Source organism: Artemia sp. Qi Xiang Cuo, chromosome 14 (genome assembly GCF_049724085.1).
Source record: "Artemia sp. Qi Xiang Cuo chromosome 14, ASM4972408v1, whole genome shotgun sequence".
NCBI lineage: Eukaryota > Metazoa > Arthropoda > Branchiopoda > Anostraca > Artemiidae > Artemia > Artemia sp. Qi Xiang Cuo.
This window is the reverse complement of record NC_142807.1, coordinates 69,658,033-69,683,091: the sequence shown is the minus strand read 5'-3', so window position 1 is coordinate 69,683,091 and position 25,059 is coordinate 69,658,033. Positions and strand designations below refer to the sequence as shown.

Below are 25,059 nucleotides of genomic sequence, written 5' to 3'. Positions count from 1 at the left end.
GCTAACGCAACGGGGCGCCAATGGTCTGGGGAGCCCTTGGTCAATTCAATTCCCATGAAACACCAATGGATATTGAAGATCAAATGCAGAGAGATACTACTATTACGGAGTTCGTGGTAGCCGACGCGGACCAGGTCAGGGTGGTGCCTGGCCCGACAAGTATGCAAGCCGCCCGATCAAGAAAACATCTGAATATTGGCGCGTGGAATGTTCGCAGCTGCAAGCTGGAATCCACGCAACTGCTCCTTGCAAGGGAGCTGCAGAAGTATAAAATCAACGTTTGTTGTCTGTCAGAAACGAGACGATGTTCTGTCCAAAAAGTTGACCGTTTCCGAATCTGACTCATTCCACTTGTCATTCTTTTGAATCGATTCAAAGACGCACGTGACAAGTTAACCCGTCCTGAACAAGCAGGCTTCAGACCAGGCAGAGGCTGTCCAGAACAGATATTGACGATTCGCCTCATCCTTCAGCAGTTTAGCAGGTTTCATCTACCCCTTCTCATCGTTTTTATTGACTTTGCAGCTGCCTTCGAATCTCTCATCACAGAGGAGCTATGGAGAATTATGGCTGAAGACGGTGTGCCACAGGAGATCATTGAGATACTCCGAAGTGCGTATAAGGACACTGAGACTTGCGTCCGTGTTTCCGGCAATGACACCCCTACGTTTCCAGTGGAGTTTGGGCGAAAGCAGGGATGCCCCCTTTCGCCTATATTAGTCAACTACGCGATAGACTGGATCATGTATAATGCAATGAGAAACCACAGCGGAATAGTCTTCGGACAAATAGCTGGTTTCCTCCAGTCCCTGACAGATCTGGACTTCGCAGACGACGTTGCTGAGCTGGAAACTACCGCCGACAGCTTACAAGGCATGATCAACGATACCTCTGAGGTCTCAAAGCGCATCGGACTGGCCATCAGCAGCGCAAAGACTAAAGTATTTGCTCTCAACAAACATGCTCCTTGCCAAGTTACCCTCGACGGGGAGCCAATAGAAAGCGTTGAGGAATTCAAGTATCTTGGCTCTATCATAACACCAGATGGCGGAGTTGATAGGGATATCTCTGCCCGCATAGCAAAAGCCTGGGGAGTGTTTACTAGTCTGAAAAAAACATTATGGACCAGACGGGAGATCTCAACCAAACCAAAAGTCAGAATCTATGGTGCAACTGTTCGAGCAGTACTTCTGTATACTTGCGAGACATGGCCGATCAAGACTGAAGATGCGAGAACTTTGGACGTGTTCGACCACCGCTGCCTTCGTTACATCCTCCGCATTAAGAGATGGGACAGAATTTCCAATAGTGAAGTAAGGAGTCGCTATGGCCAATCAGAAGAGCTATCGCTTATCATTAAAAGACGTCGCCTGAAGCTCCTCGGCCACATATTGCGCCGTCCCGAAGGCACGATATGTCGAGACGTCCTTGTCTGCGAACCAGCCCCCTCCTGGAAACGTAAACCAGGAGGACAAAAGAAGAACATGTGGCAAAAATTCAAGGAGGACCTGGAACCGTGGGGAGGATTCAGGAGACACGGTCGGAGATGGGACAAAGACTGGCTGAAGATTGCCGGAGAAGCTGCAGCTGACAGGTCCAAGTGGTCGTCGGAAGTCATCCCAAGATCCTTTGGTGCCGGGCAGGACAGTTCATCGTCTGGTTCCCGCCGTAAGTAAGTAAGAGAAGGGAAAACGGCCAGAAGATCATGAAAAGTTCTTCAAGGAATTTAGTGCAAGACTTGAAGACCAAGAAGTGCAATTATGGCAAGCAGCTGTGGACAAATCTCCGAGTCTTACTTTGTATAGAGAAGTAAAAGAGAATTTTGGTCAGGAGTTTTATTTCAAGCTGGGATTGCCCATTAAATATCTGAAGATTTGGATTCTGATTCGAGCAAGTTGTCTTCCAATTTATGCTAAGGTTGTAAGGAAAATGAGGGAAGGACCAGAGGCCGGGTGTAGTTGCTTGAGATGTGGGGAAAATGATTTTGGGTTGGGCCATTTCCTCCTCCGGTGTAAGCAACTATCTCATTTAAGGGGATTAATTATCCAGGAGGGGGAAGATAGACTGCTTTGTGAGTTAATGAGGTCTAGGACTCCCCGTTATATTGTGGCAGTAGGAAATTTTGTATTGATGGGAAGGATGTCAAATGAAGTGTAATTTTTCTTTAGTATTTGTCTTTTTGTATATGGCTTTAATTGGCTTTTAAATACAGATTATTATTTTTATTATTATTATAATACCATGCTGTAATACCTTGCTATTAATCTTGAGGAAGGCCCAGTGTCTCAAAGACGCCAATGAGCAAAATCTTGGGGGGGGGAGGACAATGTGACAAAGGTGTCAATAATTGACCAAATTGACGAATTTATTCTAAAAAAAAGAAAAACAGGATAAGAGGGTGCCAGAAAAAATCTTGGGGGGAGGGGTCCCCCACCCCCTATATCCGCCAGTTGCTACAAGTGGGGCATCTATATGATTAAAAATACATATGCTTAAAGATACATATGCTTCATTTTATATACATGAAATAGGAAGGGGGGAATGTAGCTAGGGGCTATTCTTTTGTTTTTCGGTTGATTTTTTTTCCAATGAAAATACAAAAACAAAATATGTTCAAAGGAAAGTACAAAGAATTATTTTTTTAATGAAAAAAGGGGGTTTGATGGTGAGAAAAACATCGAAGGAGCACCCTAGCAGACTTGGTGACAAAATTTTTGGAGGTTTTTTTTTCACTCCTCTTTCCGAACTTCCAGAAATAATTTTGGAAATAGACGTTTTTAGTAGGTCATAGGGCTGAACATTATCATTGTTGACTCGTCAATCGGATGACCAGGACAAAATTTATTATTAACATACAAGTCAAATAACTTTAAATTATATATATATATATATATATATATATATATATATATATATATATATATATATATATATATATATATATATATATATATATATATATATATATATATATATATATATATATATATATATATATATATATATATATATATATATATATATAAAAAGCTAAAAAAAAATATAAAAAGCTAAAAAAAATAACGTATATATATAATTTATAATATATATATATATATATATATATATATATATATATATGTCCCACTTAATATAATACGTTTTATACTGTCCCACTTAATATATATTCCTTTTGTTTTTGCAGGACGTGCTTTGCCTTCTTGTTGGCTTGTATTGTCTTCTGATGGCTCTTATATTGTTTGCAAACAATATCCTCAGAATGGGGGTAAGTTTTCACTTTTATATCTATAGAATTTGTTAATAATTTAAATTTTAATGTAAATTACCAGAAAAAATTGTTTTTTTCTTTTTTTTGGGGGGGGGGGCTGGGATATAAGCTAAAAATCTGAAAGGTAATTCGGGCTCTCCTTTTGAAAAATTTCTAAATTGTTCGAAAGCTTTTTTGGGTAGAATACTCTAAATTTCAATCACATTTGCGCTAGGAGAAATTTTTTTCTGGATAATAAGAACCTGATTTTCGTGTGTGCTGAAAATCGCTATCAATAATTCAGTTTCGCTAAAATATTAAAGCATATCATGAATATATCCAGAAAAGAGGTATTTCAAAACTGTAATAGTAGATTCTCCCAACTTCTAATTAGTTTACCCCCTTCAAACAAATATCGATAAAAGCGTGAGCTTAATTACCATTTCAATTTACATCAGATGAATAATACACCAAGCACAAGTTACAGCGAATTAACATTTAAAGCCGTAATTAATAGCGCGTATATTAAAGGGCAATTAATAAATTAGAATATCAACAATTATCTGAATTAACAAATCAGAATAGAGCAATAATTATCTGACAGCTAAATGATGACATTGCACTAATTCATAAAATAAAATTGTTTGAAGAGTCAAAATTACCATATAAAAATACTTAAATCGGTAAAGAATTAAAAAAAAAACTAATTTTTGGAATGCTAATAGTTGGGATGGACGCAAGGGGAAAGACCCCTCCGCCAAATATTCCCTGTTTGTATTTCAGGGCAGTTTTTTATTCGAAATTTCATATGTTTCTTGATTTTTACCTCCACATTTTTCTTTATTAGTTACTCCCACTCTAAGAAAAAAAAACCTTATAGTGTGTCTGACTGAAAGGTAATTCAAGGGTCCCTATTATATTTGACCAATATTTTAATTCTATAACTATGATTCTGTAAAACTGTCCAACAATTTTCCGAGAAAGAAACTGTAAAATTTTTCTGAAAACTTCTTTTTCTCTTTCTGAAAATTTTTCTGAAAACTTCTTTTTTCTCTTTCTGAAAACTTTTCTGAAAGTTTTCTTTTATTTTTCTCTTCAAGATGGATATTTTCTTGCCACTTTTGAGGAATAAACTGAAATGCAATGACTTGATATGTGTAGTCCATTTTCTTTCCACTCTGTTTCCCCGGCTTTTCATTTTGTGAAAAGCCGAAACTTCGAAAAAAAAAACGAAATGAGTTTCAGGAACATTTGTTAACATTTTTTACTATTAGGTGATGCTTTCGAAGGCACCCTTTTAATTTTCAAACTTACTTTTGGAGAATTTAAATCTGGAATTAAATTTTCAAATTTGACTTATAATCGTATTTTGGGAAAGACAGTGAATCTAATTCCAACCGATTCTAGAATGTCAATTTCTAAAGATTTAAGGCATAATCTAGAAAAGAGGTAATTCTGTTGCTTTTCGATTTCTTGATGAGAATATATAAAAGACATTTTAAACGAAAACACCTAAAAAAAAGGTAACTTCAAAACCAAGTTGAGCACCTACCCTCCCCTGCCGTATCCCGAATCTAGCCCCCTGGTGCGTCATTTCCGTCATAACAACATATTAACGTAAATTATTTCATTATGAAATAAAATTTGTTATGCAGAACCATCAAAAGTCTATTTTACAAGAAATTACGACTTTGGCGATATGATTGTCCATATTAAATTGTATACATCAATAATTGTAAATTCATTGGTAGGACCCCAGGTTTTCAGTTTTTGCTTAAGAATTAGAATTTTTAATTTAACTTTGTAAAATTTTGGACAAAATTTGAATATTTCATCAAATATTTCAATGAACAGTAATTACTAATTTCATGGGAAATCAAGTTTAAAAAAATACTCATCCGTGATCATTCTTCAAAGGGAAAAAAACGAAATTCCAAATGTTTTGTAGATAGGAGCTTGAAACTTATACAGAAGTTTCAGTCGAAATTTTTCCGTGGGCGTGGAGCCAGTTTTAATGTTGCTCCTCATTTTTAGTTGACAAAACTTGTTTTTATTTAATTTTTGATCGTTTTTTAAATAATGCCAGGAAATCTGGCACCCGGCCCCACCTCCACGGACAATTTTCCTCGGGAGTTTCAAGCTCCTTCCTTCAGAAGAGAAGGACTCTCTGATATGCTGAATCTAGTGGAATGATTTTCATTACTCACCTATTTAAAAAACCCCTTTTTAAATCAGGCAAACCTTCTGAGGCTCATAATTTTTTATATAATAAAAAATTAATAAATGTAAATTTATATAATAAAAAATTAATAAAATATAAGCTTTATAAAAGTGTTCAAATTACTTGTTTGAAATTTTTTTTTGGTATTAATTTTCAAATTTCAATCATATTTTCATTATAAGAGAACATATAGGTAGGTCATAAGAGCCTGATTTTTTCTGGGGCTGCTCAGTATCATACCATAATTGTCGTATTTCAAAATTGTATATATTTTTAATCAGCATATATTGATTCCAATATATTTTGGATCATCATAAAAAGTCCATTCTTTGGAGAAAATTACTTACAGTCCGTTAATACCTTCCATAACAATAATGTATGTTCTTCTTTTGCTTCAAAAAAGAGGTATCTTTAGCCCCCTTCTTTATATTTTGCATTAAGGACATTGACCATTTTTAATAGCCACATAGCCTATATGGCGCGTACGGTACATACGTGCAGCACAGTGTATGCAATAAACTCTACTCTGTATCTGTGAGATGTTCCACTCCAGACCCAGAAAAATATCCTTTAGCTATATTCTTAGCCTTTCACTTCGACCGAACGAGTGGCAAAGAATAAATAATTCATGTTTTCATTTTTATAAACATAGTCTTTTATTTCAGGAGACAGAGAATGAACCACCTGCATCCCAAACCCATACGAGACACGAAAATGAGATAAATCAGACAAGAAAAAGAAGAAAATTGGATGAAACTGAACAAAGTCCTCAGAATTCTGTTCAGGGGTATCAGAAATTGAAAAAAGAAAAAAGAAGATTAGTAAATGCATTAAGGAATTCAAAAGCAGTACAACAGAGACTGCAAGAAGAAATTGCTTGCCTTAGATTAAACAGGCAACAGCTACAAGAAACTCTAAGAAATGTAAGAGAGGAACTAGATGAAGAGATTAATGGCCTCTTCCACGAAATAGATTCAGACAGCCAGAATTTTGGTCCAATAGGGCACGAAATAACATCTTCAAAATCAATGGAGATAGTGACTTTGAAACTGGATAAATCATATTTTCAGTTGCGGCTTCATCATTGTATTCAAGATTTGTCAGCAGTTAAAGCCCTCAACACAATTTACCTAGATCAGCTAACTAGAATGAATGAAGAGATATCAAGAATGTGGGGCTACCAAGTTTATCAGAGTATGGTCTCAAACCTACCAATGGAAAGTCAGGGATCGACAACTTCAACTGAAGGCACCTCTTCCAATACTTCTACATCTTCTTCAGAAGGTACGAAAGCTCTTATTCCTATCCGCTTTGAAATTGAAAAAAATAGCAGATAAAAACTTGAGTACATTCGCAAAATTTTGAAGGTACTAATTCAGTTTATTTCAATTTGATTTGTTCTTGTTTTTAATTTGCGCTCTCCCCAATCTTTCCATAAAGCTATGCATACGAGCCACATGCACATTTTGCAACATACCATGCAAAATAGAGTAATTCTTTTTTTTACTTTATTACTTTATTAATACACTTTGTTCCGTTTATTTTTCATCTAGTCTTCATCCTCCTTGTCTCTTCCTTCGACAAGAACAAAACATACATGACTCTCATCACAAGGCCCCGTATAAATTCAAATGACATCAAAAAATAAACAAAAAGATCTAAATATTTATTTGACACACTATTCTCCTTTTCCTTTTCTCTAGACTCAGCCAGATTCCTGACTGATTCCTTTTCTCTAGACTCAGCCAGATTCCTGACTGATTCCTTTTCTCTAGACTCAGCCAGATTCCTGACTGATTCCTTTTCTCTAAATGCAACCATAGTTTACATGGTTCCTTTTCAACGTAACAAAGACAACCGTTTTGCATTTTCCATTATATCTCGTCCGTTTTCTGTTGAACAATTTTGCTTGTAAATTCACACACCATGGCGGTTCAACGACTTAGTCCAAATATTCCATCCAACCCCTTTTTATTTAACTAAGTCCCTTTTTTCTTCTAATTTCTATCTTTAAAGTAAAGAATGAAGAGGTTCAAATTGTGAAGTTCAGGGGTTTTTCAGAATTCCCACTGTGAGCCCTTTTTGAGAAAAAATGGCAACTTTTTTCACACCTAATTTCATATATAAGAATTTTAGAATTAAACGTTTTAGAATGTTTACGTTTAAGCATCTATGAAATTGATTCAGCCACAGTTAACATTGTGCAATAGAATCAGTATTTATACATTTCTATAGTTCATTATAGTTCATTTATAATGAAGAATAAAACTTATCTTATCTTATCTTACAGTTAACATTGCACATGCAACAATATTTTTGAAATAAATTTTCTTTGCATTTGAGTAATGTATTCTTCATTTCACTCCCATTGCAAATATTCTTATTTAGACAAAAATTGATTGTTAACTGCTAAACACGAACAAACTGCCCTCGTCTAAAGTCAACAAAATGCTCTACACGAACGTATACACAACACTGAAATTATTGCGCACAGCAGGCCTCAATCTCAAAAAGCGTGGCACAGTCAAAGGGTTAATTAGCCAAAATGACTCTTTGATACTAACTTTGTCTTCTTTTTTTGCAGGTTGGATAAGCTGGAGCCATAATGTGCAAAGAGGTGCATAGTCCCTTGGTTGGTGCAGTATTGAAATATCAAAAGTAGTATTGACAAAGACATTAGCCATTGACGAGAATATACATCATTTATGTATATTTTTATATTATACATTTATATTATAACGTTCAGCTTAAAAATAAATTTGTTCACCGATTATAGACCGAAGTAAAAGACAAAATTAGTCGAAAGTAAACCGACCGTTGTCGGTCTCCCACGTTTATCAACAACCAGCATCCAAACCCCCCCTCCCTCCCGATTCACGCCCTTATTCACCATATAGAAGATTTTTCAATACGCAATTTTTTATGAAAGGGAAAGCCGTAAATCTCGGGAGGGGCCTGCCCCGAGCACCACCGCTCCAAAACCGTTCAAGTCATTTGTCTTTTTTAACAATTTTACACTATAAAGATTGTCTAGTGGAAATTTCAAAGGTCATTCAGAGACTACTTTGAATTTTTTTTTAAATTGTACGCAAGTTTTTCTGGGAATCCATCTTCAAATCACAATCACATTATATGAGTGAATCTATCTGTATCATTAGAACCCGTTTTTTGTTTGTTTGCTAAAATCGTTGTAAATAATTCAGTATTGCTAAAATATTAATACATGCCAGAATCAGTACACCACATACCAATATTGAATAATGAGACTAATGAGTGGGGTTGAAAAAGACACTAATACAGTAAAGAGTACAATATCCGCAATTCAGAAAGATAGTGCTCAATCAAACAGTTCGTGGTAACGAACTGTAAGTAAGAAGCGACCCGGCTCAATAGTAACCGAAACTCTAACAAACGAAATTTTGATACCAGTATATACATCAAAAGAATCGGATTTTTATGCTGATTTCAAACATATAAGTTTTATCAAATTAAGTCTAACTCATCAAAAGTTACGAGTCTGAAAAAATGTGCCTTGTTTTCGAAAAACGAGTGAAACATCCTTAAAATTGATACAATTTTGATGAAAATCAAACCATCAGATTCACCATAACAGAAAACCCTACTGTAGCTGTTTCAAGCTCCTATCTGCAAAAATGTGGCTTTTGTATTTTTTGCCAGAAGAAAGATCACGGATACGTGTTTATTTGTTGTTGTTTTTTTTTCCAGGGGTCATAGTATCGATCCAGTAGTCCCAGAATATTGTGAGAGGGCTCATTCGAACGGAAATTGAAAGCTCTAGTGCCCTTTTTAAGTGACAAAACAAGTTGGAGAGAAACTTGCCCCCCCCCCCCCACGCTCATTATTTTTCTCAAAGTCACCAAATCAAAATTTTGAGATAGCCATTTTGCTCAGCATAGTCGAAATTCTAATAAATAAGTCTTTGAGGATGACTTAGTCCCCCACAGTTCCCGGGTTACGTGGGAGGATCTTTCCATGGAGGATGTTTCCTTGGGGGAAGGGACATTCCTATGAAGAGGGCGCCGAATTTCCCGGCATTATTTAAAAAACGATCAGAAATTAAATAAAAACAAGTTTTTTCAACTGAAAGTATAGAACAACCTTAAAACTTAAAACGAACAGAAATTGTTACGTATATGAGGGGGTTATGATTCAGGGATTTATGATTCGAATTTTAGCGTAAAGAGCAAGGTATTGACTAGGGGGCGAACCTCCTCATTTAATTAATAATTTCTGTTCGTTTTAATTTTTAATGTTGCTCCTTACTTTCAGTTGAAAAAAACTTTTTTTTTTTTTATTTCACTGTCAAAAGAGTTGAGTGAAGTAAAAGAAAGGCTAATGAAAGTAGAAATTGGGGAAAGGCAAAAGAACATTATCAATATCATATATTATATTATCAATAAATAAATGAAACGCAAAAACGAACAGAAATTACAATAAATAACCAAGTCAAACTCAAAATGAGCAAAAATTGACATGAGTAGGGTTGACAACCCCCAAGCCTTTGCTAAACCAGAACATAATTTTTACTTTATTGAGAACAAAATACATTTTAAACGTTTTCACTTTTCGGACGTTGCTAAAGAAAAACAATTATTAATACTTTAAAGAATAAATGTTAGTATATGTTAATTAAACTTGCAATCCATGGCCATTTCTTTTTTTTCAGTAAAATATACTGTAATATAATATATAATATGATATAATTTGCATTTTACTTAAAACAAAATATATTTTAAATGTTGTCATTTTTTGGGTTTAATAAATAAAAACTACTATAACTTTAAGGAATAAATATCAGTATATGTATATTAAACTGGAAACCGTCGGTCATTTGGTTTTATTTTTAGTGAAGTGCGAATTATGTTCTGGTCTTGAGAAGAAATGTGAGTTGTCAGTCCTATTTTTTGTAATTTCTGCTCGTTTTGGTATCAATTATTTACTGATGGTGATTTGTGGTAGTTTTACGCTTGAAAGATTATTTTACTTTTTTTCTGCTCATTTTTGGTTTCATGGAGCTTTTTCCTTTTCTTTGAAAAATTTGTTTCGTGAAAACAGTTTTTAAAATTAATCTTAAGGAGAGACAACTATAAGCCTAGCTGTTGCTTCCCACTAAGTTTGATTGAACAACCTCTTTTGGTAGATATCATGTTGAATGAAAATTTGAGTTTCTGGCGTACCAACTAATACAACCAAATTATTTGTTTGTTTTTTTAATGTCTACATGTTCCTGAAGTTTCAATCCAATCTTAAATAAAAAGCATTTTGTGCCTATTTTCAGGGCCAGGGACCAATCTAGCCCAAAATTAGTTTAAATTTTTTCTTTTCTTCAATTAACCGAGGAATTTATGGAGGAATTGTATGGTTCTAGGTATTTCACCTCCAGAAAATACCCCCTATAATCCCCCTATAATTTTATAAATCTAGAGTGGGGGGGGGGATTTTTCTGGTGAAAATGCCAAAAAGGATATTTTTCAATGAGAAGTCCAAAACAGGTATTTTTCAAAATATAAAAGGACGAATGAAAAGAACCTTGAAGACGGCAATAAAAAGAAGCAACAATGGCTATTCATAAGTCATAACCAGTTAAGTACAATTATTCTCACAGCAGTAACCATTTTCACAGCAGAACAAGTATTTTCAACTGAAAGTAAGGAGCAGCATTAAAAATTTAAACGAACGGAAATTGTTCCGTAAATGAGGGGGTTGCCCTTTCCTCATCCCTCGCTCTTTACGTTGAAGTTTGATTTATTGTCCAAATTCTTTAAGACCAGATGCTGAAACACAAGGGTCACTATATTTGAATAAGAAGAAGCTTTTTCAAATAACTAAAAAATAGTATAAAGAGCGAGGAGTTGATGAGGAGCAGTCCCCCTCATATACTGAACAATTTCTGTTCGTTTAAATTCTTAATGCTGCTCTATACTTTCAGTTAAAGAAACGTGTTTTTTTTTTACTTAATCTGAGACAAGCCCGAGGATATCTGGAAGGAAGCTGACAAAATAGCTGGATAAAATACTGCATTCCTACTTAGGAAAAAATACCTTGCAAGTTTCACAACAGGACTCAGGAGCTGCTTCCAACTAAGTTTTCCAAAACGTTGATGGGCTAAATTGAGGCCATGAAGAACACCAGGCACGCCAGAGCCAACAACAGATTGCGTACTGCTATTAGAGCCAGCACTTTCAACGAAACTGAACACGGACGATTCTGCTTTATCGGTTTTTTTGCGACTGAACGTCATCAGATAACCTCCTCTGAAAATAATATTACAGCGATAAATAAATACAAAGTAGGGATTGGCACTATTTTTGCTTCTTTTTTCTACTGCTTTCCACTTTGCTTTGGAAGGGGAGAACAGAGACCAGATATCCACTTTTCTCAGTGCAACTGAACTGGAGACAACACTACGTGAATATTTATTCATAATTAACTAAGCATAATTAATTAAACATATAATGGAAACACAGTGATAGTGCCCACAATAGCAGTGGCGCAATTTCATCAAAACCCGGGGGGGGAAGGCAAAGTTGGGATCAATTCTTTTCAAACCCAGTGAAAATGACAGTGGAAACTGCAAAATAAGCCATATAATACCATAAAGGAAAATATATACCAAAGAAAACTAATCCGTTTCTGTGGTTGCTTGAATTATGCAGCCTTATCTTAGTTTTGACGAGATTTTTGAGGAAAATGAATTTCAGTTGGGGGGGGGGGGTAGACTGATGTCTGGGGGGGTGAAAACCAAGGTTTGGAAGGCGCAGGTGCCCCCCCTGCTCCATAGAAGATTACGCCCCTGCACAATAGCTCCAAGGCCTGTCAGGAAGGGGGATGACATACTAGTCATTTAAGCACTAAATCAGACCAAAAAATAGGATTTCAAACAGAGGATTATAAATATGGAGAAATAACATTCAAACTTGCAAAGGGAATAAAAACTCTAAGACAGTCCCCTTCCCCAAAAAAACTCGACTAATTTCTGCCCCAATAATATGCATTCAACAACATGGCATAATATTCTCGAGGCACATAGTGCTAGCAAGCAAGGGGGAGGGGGAGGCCCCCCAAAAAAACTGATAAAACTATTATATAGCCCATGCTTTTGACTATCCAGATATGGACCCCTCTTGTCGCCCCAATAAAAATGCTGGAGCTATTCCCCTGCTAGCTAGCTATACCGAAAACTAACCTTTTGTAGCTTATGATTAAATTAGCACGGTAACTGTATTTTACAACTCAGATACTAGTGCCGAAATCCCAAAATATTCATAAACAATTGATTTTTTAAACAAACAGTCAACTTCTTCTTGGTCCCTTTGTGGTTTTTTTCACAATATCTGAGCAGAAAAAAATTAGATCTCTATTCTTCCGTTTTTGCAAATATATTCTGCAGTTGCCGATTTGACTCGCAATCGGTATTTTCCGAGCAGATATGGTGTTTTTGATATTTCTTCAAAAATCGACCAGCTTGTGGACAGGTTCCGTAAGCGTCGAGAAAATATTGTTAACTTTCAACTTAACTGTGTTGTCTAAGTAGCTGAGATGTTATTTGTTTTTCTTGTGAGTTTTTTCTTGTTTTGTTTCCAATTTTATTTTTCTGTATTTTTGTACTCCTCTATGTGCATTTCATGTATGTAAAGATGGTTGGAATAAATTGTTATTATTATTATAAGTTTACTTTTTATGGGGACACGAAAAACATTAATTTTGAGTAGCTTGTATTTCTTGTCAAAAACAACACCAAGAAAGTGTCTTCATGAATTTTACCTTGTTCTTATCCCCTTGCAGTTAGACTGAATCAACAGATCCTCCATTTTGTCCATAGTCATTCTTGTAGTACAATTACTTAATAGATTGTTTTCATAAAGAGTGATTTGAAAAAACACTGGATTTTTTAGATATTTCTAAAAAAAAATGCGAAAATTCCCAAAGAGCGTAATCAAGGAATCAACAGTTCAAAAAAACTTGCCGTAAATAAATTTAATGCGAAACTTCTATACACATGTTCTATTATCAAGATCCTATATATAAAATTTGTTTATCTACAAAAAAAAAAAAAATATAAAGGTTTTCCAAGAGAGAGTTGGTCCCTTACAAAATCACAATATTACGTGTTTGGCATATCTTGTCAGAAATCATGTGAAATACAAGGCTTGCATTATTCCTTCTAATTAAGAACAACGCAGAAGTCCCTACCAAATAGTATCTCTATCTTTTTCACCGAAATTCAGTTTCCTGGTCCTAAAAATTCGAAGCTCCACGAATCCTAAAATCGAAAATGGAAGCACTGTTTAGTGTGTCTCAATTTTTGATTTGATCTAATTGAACTAATTTCTGTTTATTATACTTGATTATACTGGAACAACTTTTTGTGATCATGTTGTGATCATTTAATCATTTCGTGCACATAATCATATGGATATTAAACCTGCATTGTTCCCTCTAGTCAAAAAGAACTTTTGACATTCATGTTCAAAACATAAATGAATCTTTATTCAGTTTTACGATAAATCTTGCCTCCCCTGCCAATGCTGGGGAGACAATTTCAAATTTCTTAATCATGGCTAATTACGAAAATAACTTTATCAACATGGAAAATAACATTTTCCCATAGAAAGCCGTGATGTGTCTCCCTTTTTCTTCATCGCTAGTGGGGCACTGAAACGCCACAAAAAGGTGCTTAAAAGTTCATTTGAAATAGAATTGCTATATATACGTCTTTTGTTAATAATAAAGATGATACTAAAATAAAATGCAATTTTGACAAAAACTGTATCTTCACATACAAGACTATTTAACATAAGAATAGTAAATCAACATATTCAATTTTGGAAAAAATATACATACCCCCCGATACCCGTGTGGTGCGGGTGTATCACTCCCATACATAAAGTGGCAGATATAACCGCATCTATTGCTGAGCCTCCAGATTTAAGAATATCAACCCCAAGTTTTGAACATTCACTGCTGTCTGATGAAACAATACCTGTTGGAAGTACCTGTAACGAATCAGAAAGTAATTGAAATCAAGCAGAATAAGTAAAAATAGGTTCTTTTCATACCCATAGAGCATTGGAAACTGGCCCTACTACAAAAAAAAATTACGAAGGCCATACGTCACCCTCCCCCAACCTTCCCATGTTAAATGACAGGGATTTAACCCTTACCAGTTTCCAAACTCTTTGGTCATACTTTCATTCACTATACTTAACTCTACGCTAAAATATATGTTTAGTAATAAATTATGAACAATATTTGGTAGCTGGCCAGTACAGGCGGCTCAACTTTCCACCGATTTTCGAAACTAGTGGAAATCATCAGGACAATATTTGCAAGCTGGCAAAAAAATTAGCAGGACTTGGAAGATGAATTCAGTTGCTACTGGAGTTTTTGGATAAAAATTTTTTAGCACCAAATTCGAATTATTACCCCCATGGCTTCAAAACGAAACGTAAATTTGTCTATTTTCTATGTTTGGTAAATCAGCCAGTCTCCAAACTAAAGAGAATTTTTGAAAACCTTTCAGAATCATAAATGAGATGTAATATCAGCTTATTGATAAGGCTTGATAGGACAAAGGAAGTGTGTTCATATTAAAAGTTAGCACTTTCTGTCGATATTCATGATAGTTTTCAGTTTAGCAAATTTTCAAATTTGTTGCACTTTTTGAGGTGAATAGGCATTGAGCTCTTCAAATTGACATGTTTTTTTAAAAAGAATCCTTTTCAAAAATTAGGCCTCCTGCGTATTTTCACTAAAAAGAATAGACTCTTCTGTGCATTTCTTTTTGTTTGACTGGTCTCATGCCTCTGCAGGTATCATACCTCTCCAGGCATACCACTCCCGGTACCTGGCATCTGGTAACACTGCTGAGCATACTTTACTGCAGCTTTTGTGCTGCTTCAGGTAGCAGGCTGCATTAGTACTGTTTACAGTCTGTTTTTCATTTGACCCCACACAGGCAACCAAAAACTACAATCTCTGGTAATCCATCATGCTTCATGCGTAATACATGGCATATCCATCTTAACAGTTCATTACAGACCTAGAAAGGGGACTAATCCATATTTTTCGGTTGGCCTATTGTTAGATACATTGACAGTCAAAATGGGTTTTCTAAAACTATCCTTTCAAAGCCCAAACCTTTCAAAGCACCGATACTTAAGAGCCATACTCATCCACTGTAGTCACAGGGGATTCTAATATCCTAATCTTAGTTCACAGACGTATCTTTCTGATTTTCCAAACTGTTTTCAATTGCAAAAAAAACTCACTTTGGCTGATCTACTTTTTATATCTTTACTGCATCAATCATCTTTACTAATAATATTATCCAATTAATAAAGGTATTCACTTGATTCAATTGGTTTTTCAAACGTTCGATTATCAGCCCCCTCCACCCTTAAAATAATATTTTAGATATTCTGTCCCGTCTACTGGTGAAATTTACCTAGGCATTCTTCAATTTACAAATACATCTTATACAATCACTATAAATTCAACTCTGCAAAAAAAATTGAGAATCAGATCATATGACTTTCTAAATTCGTCACTGGTTTAAAACAGTCCATGAATTGATTAGGCTAATTTAAATATATATATATATACATATATATATATATATATATATATATATATATATATATATATATATATATATATATATATATATATATATATATATATATATATATATATATATATATATATATATATAGACTTACTTGAGGTTCTCCATCATATGTAAGAAATGCAATGGCAATTGCTAAAGAGATACAACTCAAGAGACCAACAACCAAAAATAATTTCTTCTTGCTTTCTGGCTTACTCATTCGAAGGGGTGAGTTTTCCATGATTTATATTCCAAAACAAATCAGCTTTCCTTTTAATCTAAAAAGTGAAAACAAACAAAAAAATAGAACAAAAATCATAATTTGTCTGACATAAAAAGTCACAAATGTCAAGTTCTCAGCAAATTGCTCAAGATCTTTTACATTCTTCTTCTTCTTTTGAAAAAAGCACCTGGAATCCATAATAGACTTATTTTGGCCTCTAGGACGTTTCATCTAAATACACAATTGCACAAATACACAAATGCACAATTAATACATAAAAAATCAATACAATCATTAGATGAACAATTAAACTTCTCTTTTTTTCTAATGCTTTCAATAGCAATACAATCTTCGTATAACTTTTTTTTTGCAATACGATTGTTAAGAAATATAATATTACTCATGGTTGATATATAACAAACACAATAACACGAAACAAAACGAAATTAAGAAACGAGGAAATTAGATGACTTGCGGGAGGTATGAGTACTCAAGCTGCCTGTTGCCATCAATTTAAGGCCTATAGACCAGATGGTATCAATACATCTCTTCCTACTCACTCTCGCAACCTTGACCTTTTTCTGACTTCAACGTGACCTTTTTCTTACTTACAGCTTCAAAAATCAGAAATTGAACAAGTTTTATACTGACATTTGAATTTATATTGTGTTGATGAATAAGAAGTATTACTTATACTTAACCGTTTCCACAGAGAGATATTACAAGTCATATTTACATAACTCTAATGGATGGTTACTCTAAAGCAGTTATGTACATACATGGCTGGATGGACTTCCACATCCAAAAAGTTGTCTGAAACCATATTTTCAGCCTAAGAATTGGTAATTTTAAAGCATCCTCCAAGTAAAGGTCTATAAATCCCCATCCTCTTGCAATTTTAGACATAGGTAGTCATAATTATTCTGTTTTTATTTTCTATTTTCAAGCTAGAGACAATATTGGAATTCACCCATCCAACAGTATACATGAATTCGTTCAGCTTGGGTTGTATTTTTATGGAGCGCAATAACCGAACTCAGTGCCCCCTCCTCGTATATTTTGCCTGTCCACCACCACTTGCATTCTCAGCAGGCGACCCAAGCAAAGTAGATTAAAATGGTAGCAGCCATCACTTGGATTCAGTTTATTTATATCCAAGCATAATTTTTAGATTCATATATTCAATGCATTACTAATTGAATTGTTCAGTCACAGAGGGAGGAATGTGACCCATAGGTTCCTTGCTGATGATGAATAATTCAAATAAGCTTCTAATTTTTTGAAATATGTAGCCATGGTTTGGTTTCCATTTGTAGGTGAGGGGGGCTGCCGCCTCATCAATGCCTTGCTCTTTATGCTAAAGTTTAACTTTTTGTCCCAATTCTTTAAGAATAACTCCTGAAACACAAGAGTGATTTAAATAAAATAAGAAAGTTTTTTTAAAGGTATCGAAAAACTTTAGCTTAAATAGCAAGGGATTAAGGAGCAGGCAGCCCTCCTCATATATGGAATAGTTTATGCTAGTTTTAAGTTTTAATGTTGTTCCTTACTTCGAGTTTTAGAAAAATGTTTTTTTTTCAGTTTAATTGTATAAATGAGCAGCTATCTAACTGGGAAACTGTCATTACTCAGCACCAATATTCTATGCTTAGCTTGACATACGAGCTGGATTAAGAATTCAGTGAAATTAGGGGCAAATTCCCATTCCATTTTTGTCTGAAGAGATTATCATAATTATTAAAAACTTGGCCTAAAATGCCCTTCTTGAGCATCCACCTCCCTCTAAGAGTTTGCACACAAATATACCATGCTGTTGAACTTTAAAAATGCTATAATAGCAATCATTTAGTGGGCTATAAACTGTGGTGTTATTTTTTTTCCAAATTCTGAACTTTTATATAACTCTAAACTAATTGGCTATCTCAGAATTTCTGCATATGTCTGGTTGTATTTATTTGCATAAACCATGTGTCTTTCCAGAAGTATTTTCACCCTTCAAAAATAAGTACCGCAAGAGGACATCATGAACAAATATTCAAACCCGTAACAGTAAATAGATCAAGGGCCAGTTTTTGGATTGTCCGAGCCGTTGCTGACTCGAATTCACTCCCAGAAATAGTTGTGAAATCTGAAACCTTAGATAGTATCAAAAATGGCCTGGATCGATTTTGGAGATTTTAAAACCTTCTTACCCATCTGACCCCAAGTCTTACAAACCTATATCTGTTTCACCAGCCTTCAGTAAAGTCCTTGGAAGGCCTATTCTATCAAGAATCAGGTGTTTGCTGAAATTAATAATCTCTTTCCAAGTGAACAAACAGGCTTTAGAAAAGGACACAGCTCTGTAGATAACATCTCCTGCCTTGAAATTGATGTTTGTAACTCTCTTAAAACCAGACTGGTCACAATGGCAGTTCTCTTTGACTGGTCAGATGCCTATGGAAATGTAGTCCATGACAAACTGATTGATATTTTAATTAACATGCATTTTCCATATTCTTTCATAAGTTTCATAAAGTCCTTTTTAGGTGAAAAATTTTTTTATACTACTACTACTACTAACAACTCACCGCAGCACCAAACCGTCTGAAAACAACACAGCTACGCACGCTCTTCCTCTATCCCAATATATTCAAAGCCTCCCTCTTTACACCCTCCGAGGAAGTTCCAATTTCCTTTAAGTTTTCCTTTATGACATCCTCCCACCCCAGATGAGGACGACCTGCTTTCCGTTTAGACCTAGGCGGTTGGCCGAAAAGGACAATCTTCAGAAATCTATCATCCTTCGTCCGCAGAACGTGCCCTAGCCATCTCAACCTTTTTTTCATTATAGCCCTAGAAAGCGGGATTGAACCACATTTTTTGTACAGCCCATTGCTTGGAATATGGTCAGTCAGCCGGGTACCAAGAACAATTTGTAAGCAATTTCTCTAGAAAACATCTAGCAAATCTTCTAGTGTTCTTTTTAATAGTCGAAAGTGATTGGAAGGCTTGAAATTTTTATAGTAAAGAGCGATGTGGGTACAATGTATTATTTATTTATTTTTTAGAACAGGGCACTTCGTATTGAATAGTTGAAAGTGATTGGAGGGCAGCTAGTCCCCCTACCACGCCCCCCCTCCCATTTGCCCATTATGTTTAAAAACTAAATGTTGCCTTAAGATTAAATCAAAATGCACTGTGTTAATGCTAATTCCCAATAAGGCATCTCAGCAGTATCCCAAGAACGACTGAGGGTATTATATTCAAACTTTCGGGGCTACTTCTGTTCTTAAAATTTAACCAAATCAAAATAGCGTAAGTGTACCCAAGCTATCAGAAAAATTAAACAGATTTTTTTGCGAATGCTATCAAGTTTTCTATTTCAGGTCAACTAGAGGAGGTTTGAAACTAGATTAAACTGTACTATTTGTGTCCAGATTTTTAAAAGGGTGTATGCTGTTAAAAATTGCTGAAAAATTTTTCCCAGCATACAAATAGCAGGACAAACTATAAAGTCTTAAAAAAAGAAAAGATTTAAACTTTTATTTTCTTTTTCCCAGAAAAGACTATGTCAATATAAAACGAACAGAAATTAATTTAAATAAAAGACTTTTTCCACAAAATAAGTTTTTCAAAGAAAAGTAAAGAACCCCATTAAACCAAAAATGAGAAAAAATACAATCAAATAATCTACCAAGCGTGAAACTACCACAAATCAGCATCGATAAATAAATGAAACCCAAGACGAATAGAAATTACAATAAACAACCAAGTCAAACTCAAAACGAGCAGAAATTAACATGAGTAAGGTTCAAAACTCTTATGCTTTCCCAAAGCCAGAATATAATTTACAGTATACTGAAAAAAATACAAATGAATGTGCATTGTCAGTTTAATATACATATACTGATATTTATTAATCAAAATGTTACTATAATTTGATTTAGCAAAGTTTAAAAGTAAAAACGCACCGCAGCACGAAGCCACCTGAGGCCAACACAGCTACGCACGCTCCTCCTCCATCCCAATCTATTCAAATCCACCCTTTTTCTATTCAAAGCCTCCCAGGAAGTTACAATTTAATTTAAATCTTTCTTTATGACATCCTCCCACCCCAGACGAGGACGACGTACTTTCCGTTTAGCCCTAGACGGTTGGGCGAAAAAGACAATCTTCGTCAATCTGTCATCCGCACAACTTGCCCTAGCCACCTCAATCTTTCTTTCATTATCAAACAGTTCGTGGTAACGAACTGTAAGGAGCGACCCGGCTCAATGGTAATCGAAACTGTAGAAAACGGAATTTTGATACCAATAGATACATCAAGAGAATCAGATTTTAATATTGGTTTCAAATATATAAGTTTCATCAAGTTTATTCCTACCTATCAAAAGTTACGTACCTGAGAAAATGTTGCTGATTTTAGAAAAAAGGGGGAAAGACCCCCTAAAAGTTATATCACCTGAATGGAAATCACACCATCATATTCCACATGTCAGAGAACCCAGTTGCAGAGATTTCAAGCTCCTATCTACAAAAATGTGGAATTTTCCATTTTTTGCCAGAAGAAAGATCATGGATGCGTGTTTATTTGTTTGTTTGTTTGTTTTTTTTCCCCAGGGGTGATCGTATCGACCCAGTGGTCCTAGAATATCGTGGGAGGGCTCATTCAAACGGAAATTAAAAGTTCTAGTGCCCTTTTTAAGTGACCGAAAAAAATGGAGGGCAACAAGGTCCCCTCCCACGCTCATTTTTTCTCAGAGTCACCCGATCAAAATTTTGAGATAGACATTTTGTTTAGCATAGTCTAAAATTTAATAACTATGTCTTTTAGGATGACTTAATCCCCCGAAGTCCCCGGGGGGAGGGCTGAAAGTTATGAACTTTACCAAATGTTAACATATAGTATTGGTTATTGGGAAGTATATAGACGTTTTCAGAGGAGATTTTTTCGGGTAGTGGGGGGAGGGGTGGGTAATGGGTCGGGGGTTATGCGGGAGGATCTTTCCATGAAGGAAGTTTTCATCCCTATGAAGGGGGCGCCGGATTTCCCAGCATTATTTAAAAAAAGATCAGAAATTATATATTAAAAAAAAAATTTAAACTGAAAGTAAGGAGCAACATCAAAACTTAAAACGACAGAAAACATTACGTATATGATTGGGTTCACCCCCTAGTCAATACCTAGCTCTTTAAGCCAAAAATTATTTAGTACTTTCATAAGAGCTATTTATTCTAAATAACGGCATTTGTGATTAAGGGGTCATTTATAAAGAATTGGAACAAAATTCGAACTTTAGCTTAAAGAGCAAGGTAGTGACTAGGGGGCGAACCCTCTAATGTAGGTATTAAAAGTATATGAATATAGAAGTTCGTTACGTAAGTTAATTTGTAAGTTACGTATACTTATTACCGATAAAAACGTTCGTAAACAAAATTAAACAGGTTTTGAGAAAGCCATTTAACCAAATAAAAGTAAAAATGATATTCAAATTCTGTTTTAATTATTCATGTATGGTGAGCCAAAATCAAAATCTGCATTAATTCAAAAACGTTCAAAAATTAAATAAAAAAAAAAGTTTTTTTTAACAGAAAGTAAGGAACGACGTTAAAACTTAAAACGAACAGAAATTATTCCGTGCATGAAAGGGGCTGTCCCCTCCTCAACGCCTCACTCTTTACGCTAAAGTTTGAGTTTCTCACAACTCTATTTTTTTTTAAACAGTAAAAAACTTTAGCGTAAAGAGCGAGACGCTGAGGAGGGGACATCCCCTTTCATGCACGGAATAATTTCTGTTCGTTTTAAGTTTTAACGTCGTTCCTTACTTTCAGTTAAAAAAACTTGTTTTTTTTTTTATTTAATAGCCCTAGAAAGCGGTATTGAGGCACATTTTTCGTACAGCCTATTGTTTGAAATATGGTCAGTCAGCTGGGTACCAAGAACAATCTGTAAACAATTTCTCTGGAAAACATCTAGCAAATCTTCATCCGCTTTTCGGAGCGCCCATGCTTCAAAGCCATATTTGACCACTGTCATCACTGTAGCTTCTAATATTCTAATCTTGGTTTGCCGACTTATCTTCCTATTCTTCCAAACATTTTAACTATGAAAAAAACACCCTGAGTCTTGGCTATTCTACTTTCAACATCTTCACTGCACTCACCATCTTTACTAATAATACTACCAAAGTAAGTGAAGCTGTTCACTTGATCGATCTTTTTGTTATCCAACGTCAATAGAGACATGCCCTTTTTAATAGTAGAAAGTAATTGGAGGGCGACTAACCCCCCTCTCGCACCCACCATTTCCCCAAACACATCCAATCAAAATTTTGAGATAGCCATTTTGTTCAACATAGTTTGAAGTTTTGGAAATTAGGTCTTTGAGAATGACCTTGGGGCAAAGGTTGTAAGTTATACCCTGGGGGCATATAACGTTTTTTATCGAAAGGGCTGTTTTAGAAACTTTAAAGGGGCTCATTTGATTGGAAATTGAAAGCGCTAGTGCCCTTTGTAATAGTAGAAAGTTATTGGAGGGCAACTAACCCCCCTCTTACGCCCGCCATTTCGCTAAACACATCCAATCAAAATTTTGAGATAGCCATTTTTTTCAACGTGGTTGAAAGTTCTGGAAATTAGGTCTTTGAGGATGACAAGTCCCCCCCCCTACAACCCTTGGGGCAAGGGTTGTAAGCTACGCCCTAGGGGCATATAAGGTTTTTATAGAAAGTGTTTTCGTAGAAACTTCAAAAAGGGCTCATTTGATTGGAAATTGAAAGGGCTACTGCCCTTTTTAATAGTCAAAATTGATTATAGGGCAACTAACCCCCCTCTCACGCTCACCATTTCCCCAAACACATCCAATCAAAATATTTAGATAGCTATTTAGTTCAACGTAGTTGAAAGGTCCGGAAATTACGTCTTTGAGGATAACAAACCCCCAACAGCCCCCAGCTCAAAAGTTTTAAGTTATGACCTGGGGGCATAGAAGGTTTTTACAGAAAACGTCGTAGAAACTTCAAAAGGAGCTCATTTAATTGGGAATTGAGAGGGCTAGTGCTTTTATTAATAGTCAAAAGCGATTGGAGGGCAAAGGCCCCCCCCCCACACCCATCATTTCCGGAAACACTTCCAATCAACATTTTGATATAGTCGTTTTGTTGAATGTATTTAAAGGGTCTGGAAATTATGTCTTTGAGTATGAACCCCCCCCCCCTCCCCCCACAGCCCTCAGGGCTAAGATTGTGATTTATGCACCGGGGGCATATAAGGTTTTTATAGAAAGTGTGACACTAAATGTGACAAGAAACTGGCACAAAATGCAAAGCAAGGGCGCCAAGGCTGAAATGCTTGCCACTCACTTCCAATCAAATGGTCACAAAGATTCTGTAGGTGGTCTTATTTGTTTTATAGAGAGATATAAATCATTGCCCAGCTTAGTTAACAAGGAGAAACTAATGAAAGTTATAGAGTCAGAAAAAGAAACGGAAAGAGGGTGTCACATTATATAGTTATATAGTTATAGTTATATAGGTATATAGCTATATATACATTATATAGTTACTAGATGTTGCCGCCACTCTAGGTAAATAAGGGCTGGTATTCTGTGGGAAGAAATTTGATGGGGAAAATCATGTTGAGATAGCCAATCTTCTTTCAAGACACAAGATCAAAATGGACCATTGAATGAAAAACCAGATGAAGCCAAATGTCACCAGCTAGCTGTTGGGTAGTAGCCAAAACAAATTAATTGTAATTGTTCAAACAGAGCTAGTTCAAAAGTCGTAGCAGAAGTTAATGAAGCTGAATTCTTTGGCATCTTTGCAGACAAACACCTGCTGTCAGCCATGAAGAGTGTTTAGCTGTAGGTGTACAGTGCATTGATAGAGAGGGAGCTGCTAAAGAGCATATACTCATCATTGTAGATTCTAAGTCAAACAAATGAGCCAATATAGCAGAAGAAATATACAAGTTATGTGAAAGTCTTGTATCAATGAAGAAATTCTGGCATTTTAATGCTATAATTTTGCAAGTAACATGATTGGGCGCTTCAGTGGAACACAAGCTCACATTTCCAAGATGTTGGGAAGACATATTCAATATCTTAGATGTCTAGGTCTAGACCACAGAGGGATCATTATCATTCTTTTTGCAAAGATTTGCAAAAGTGCTGGAAGTATCATTGAGTTTGCAGTTGTTCTCTCTAGCAATTAATTAAAAAAACCTTATCCACAAAATAAGTTTTTCAAAAAAATCTAAAGAACTCCATTAAACCAAAAATGAACAAAAATAGAATCAAATAATCTACCTAGCATACAACTGCCACAAATCAGTACGGTATCAATAAATAAATGAAACCCAAACAAACAGAGATTAAAATAAATAACAGAGTCAAACTCAAAACGAGCAGAAATTAATATGAGTAGGGTTCTAAAACCCTATTCTTTCTAAAAGCCAGAATATAATTTGTACTTTACTGAAAAAAAATTCAAATGGATTTACTGAAAAAAAAATGTCCATTGTCAGGTCAATATACATCTGCTGATGTTTATTCCTTAAAATCTTAATTAATTTTTGATTTCTGAAAGTTATAAAAATGAAACCATTTAAGAGAATTTTTTTCAGTAAAGTACAAATTATATTTGTACTTATAGATAGATAGATGTAGATACATTTCTCACAAAAGCCCCATGGGCCATGGATATTACAATTACAACAAAACATATAAAACATAATAAGTTCAAACACTTATGAAA

General features: G+C 35.1%; 2 protein-coding genes across 3 annotated transcripts in view; one reads left to right on the top strand and one right to left on the bottom strand.

Moving 5' to 3' along the window:
• The window catches only part of LOC148944802 (glutathione hydrolase 7-like), a 115,335-nt gene that overhangs the window by 75,633 nt on the left and 14,643 nt on the right, over positions 1 to 25,059 (bottom strand). For both annotated transcript variants that reach the window (XM_089100213.1, XM_089100214.1), the window contains exons 2-4: positions 16,211 to 16,376; positions 14,334 to 14,485; positions 11,531 to 11,743 (exon numbers count right to left, since the gene is read on the bottom strand). In XM_089100213.1, coding sequence (XP_088956339.1) covers positions 11,531 to 11,743; positions 14,334 to 14,485; positions 16,211 to 16,339 — 494 coding nt within the window. In that variant the 5' untranslated portion in view covers positions 16,340 to 16,376. The remainder of the gene's footprint in view (positions 1 to 11,530; positions 11,744 to 14,333; positions 14,486 to 16,210; positions 16,377 to 25,059) is intronic.
• On the top strand, positions 3,224 to 8,093 carry LOC148944803 (uncharacterized). The gene is made up of 3 exons (XM_089100741.1): positions 3,224 to 3,265; positions 6,134 to 6,752; positions 8,053 to 8,093. Exons 1-3 carry the CDS (start codon positions 3,224 to 3,226, stop codon positions 8,091 to 8,093), a joined length of 702 nt encoding a protein of 233 aa, XP_088956867.1.

Excerpts from the sequence above, each read along its gene's own strand:
- LOC148944803 (XM_089100741.1), top strand. The coding sequence starts at position 3,224 with ATGGCTCTTATATTGTTTGCAAACAATATCCTCAGAATGGGG. Across the intron at positions 3,266-6,133 it reads ACAATATCCTCAGAATGGGG|GAGACAGAGAATGAACCACC; the intron begins GTAAGTTTTCAC and ends CTTTTATTTCAG. Across the intron at positions 6,753-8,052 it reads TTCTACATCTTCTTCAGAAG|GTTGGATAAGCTGGAGCCAT; the intron begins GTACGAAAGCTC and ends CTTTTTTTGCAG.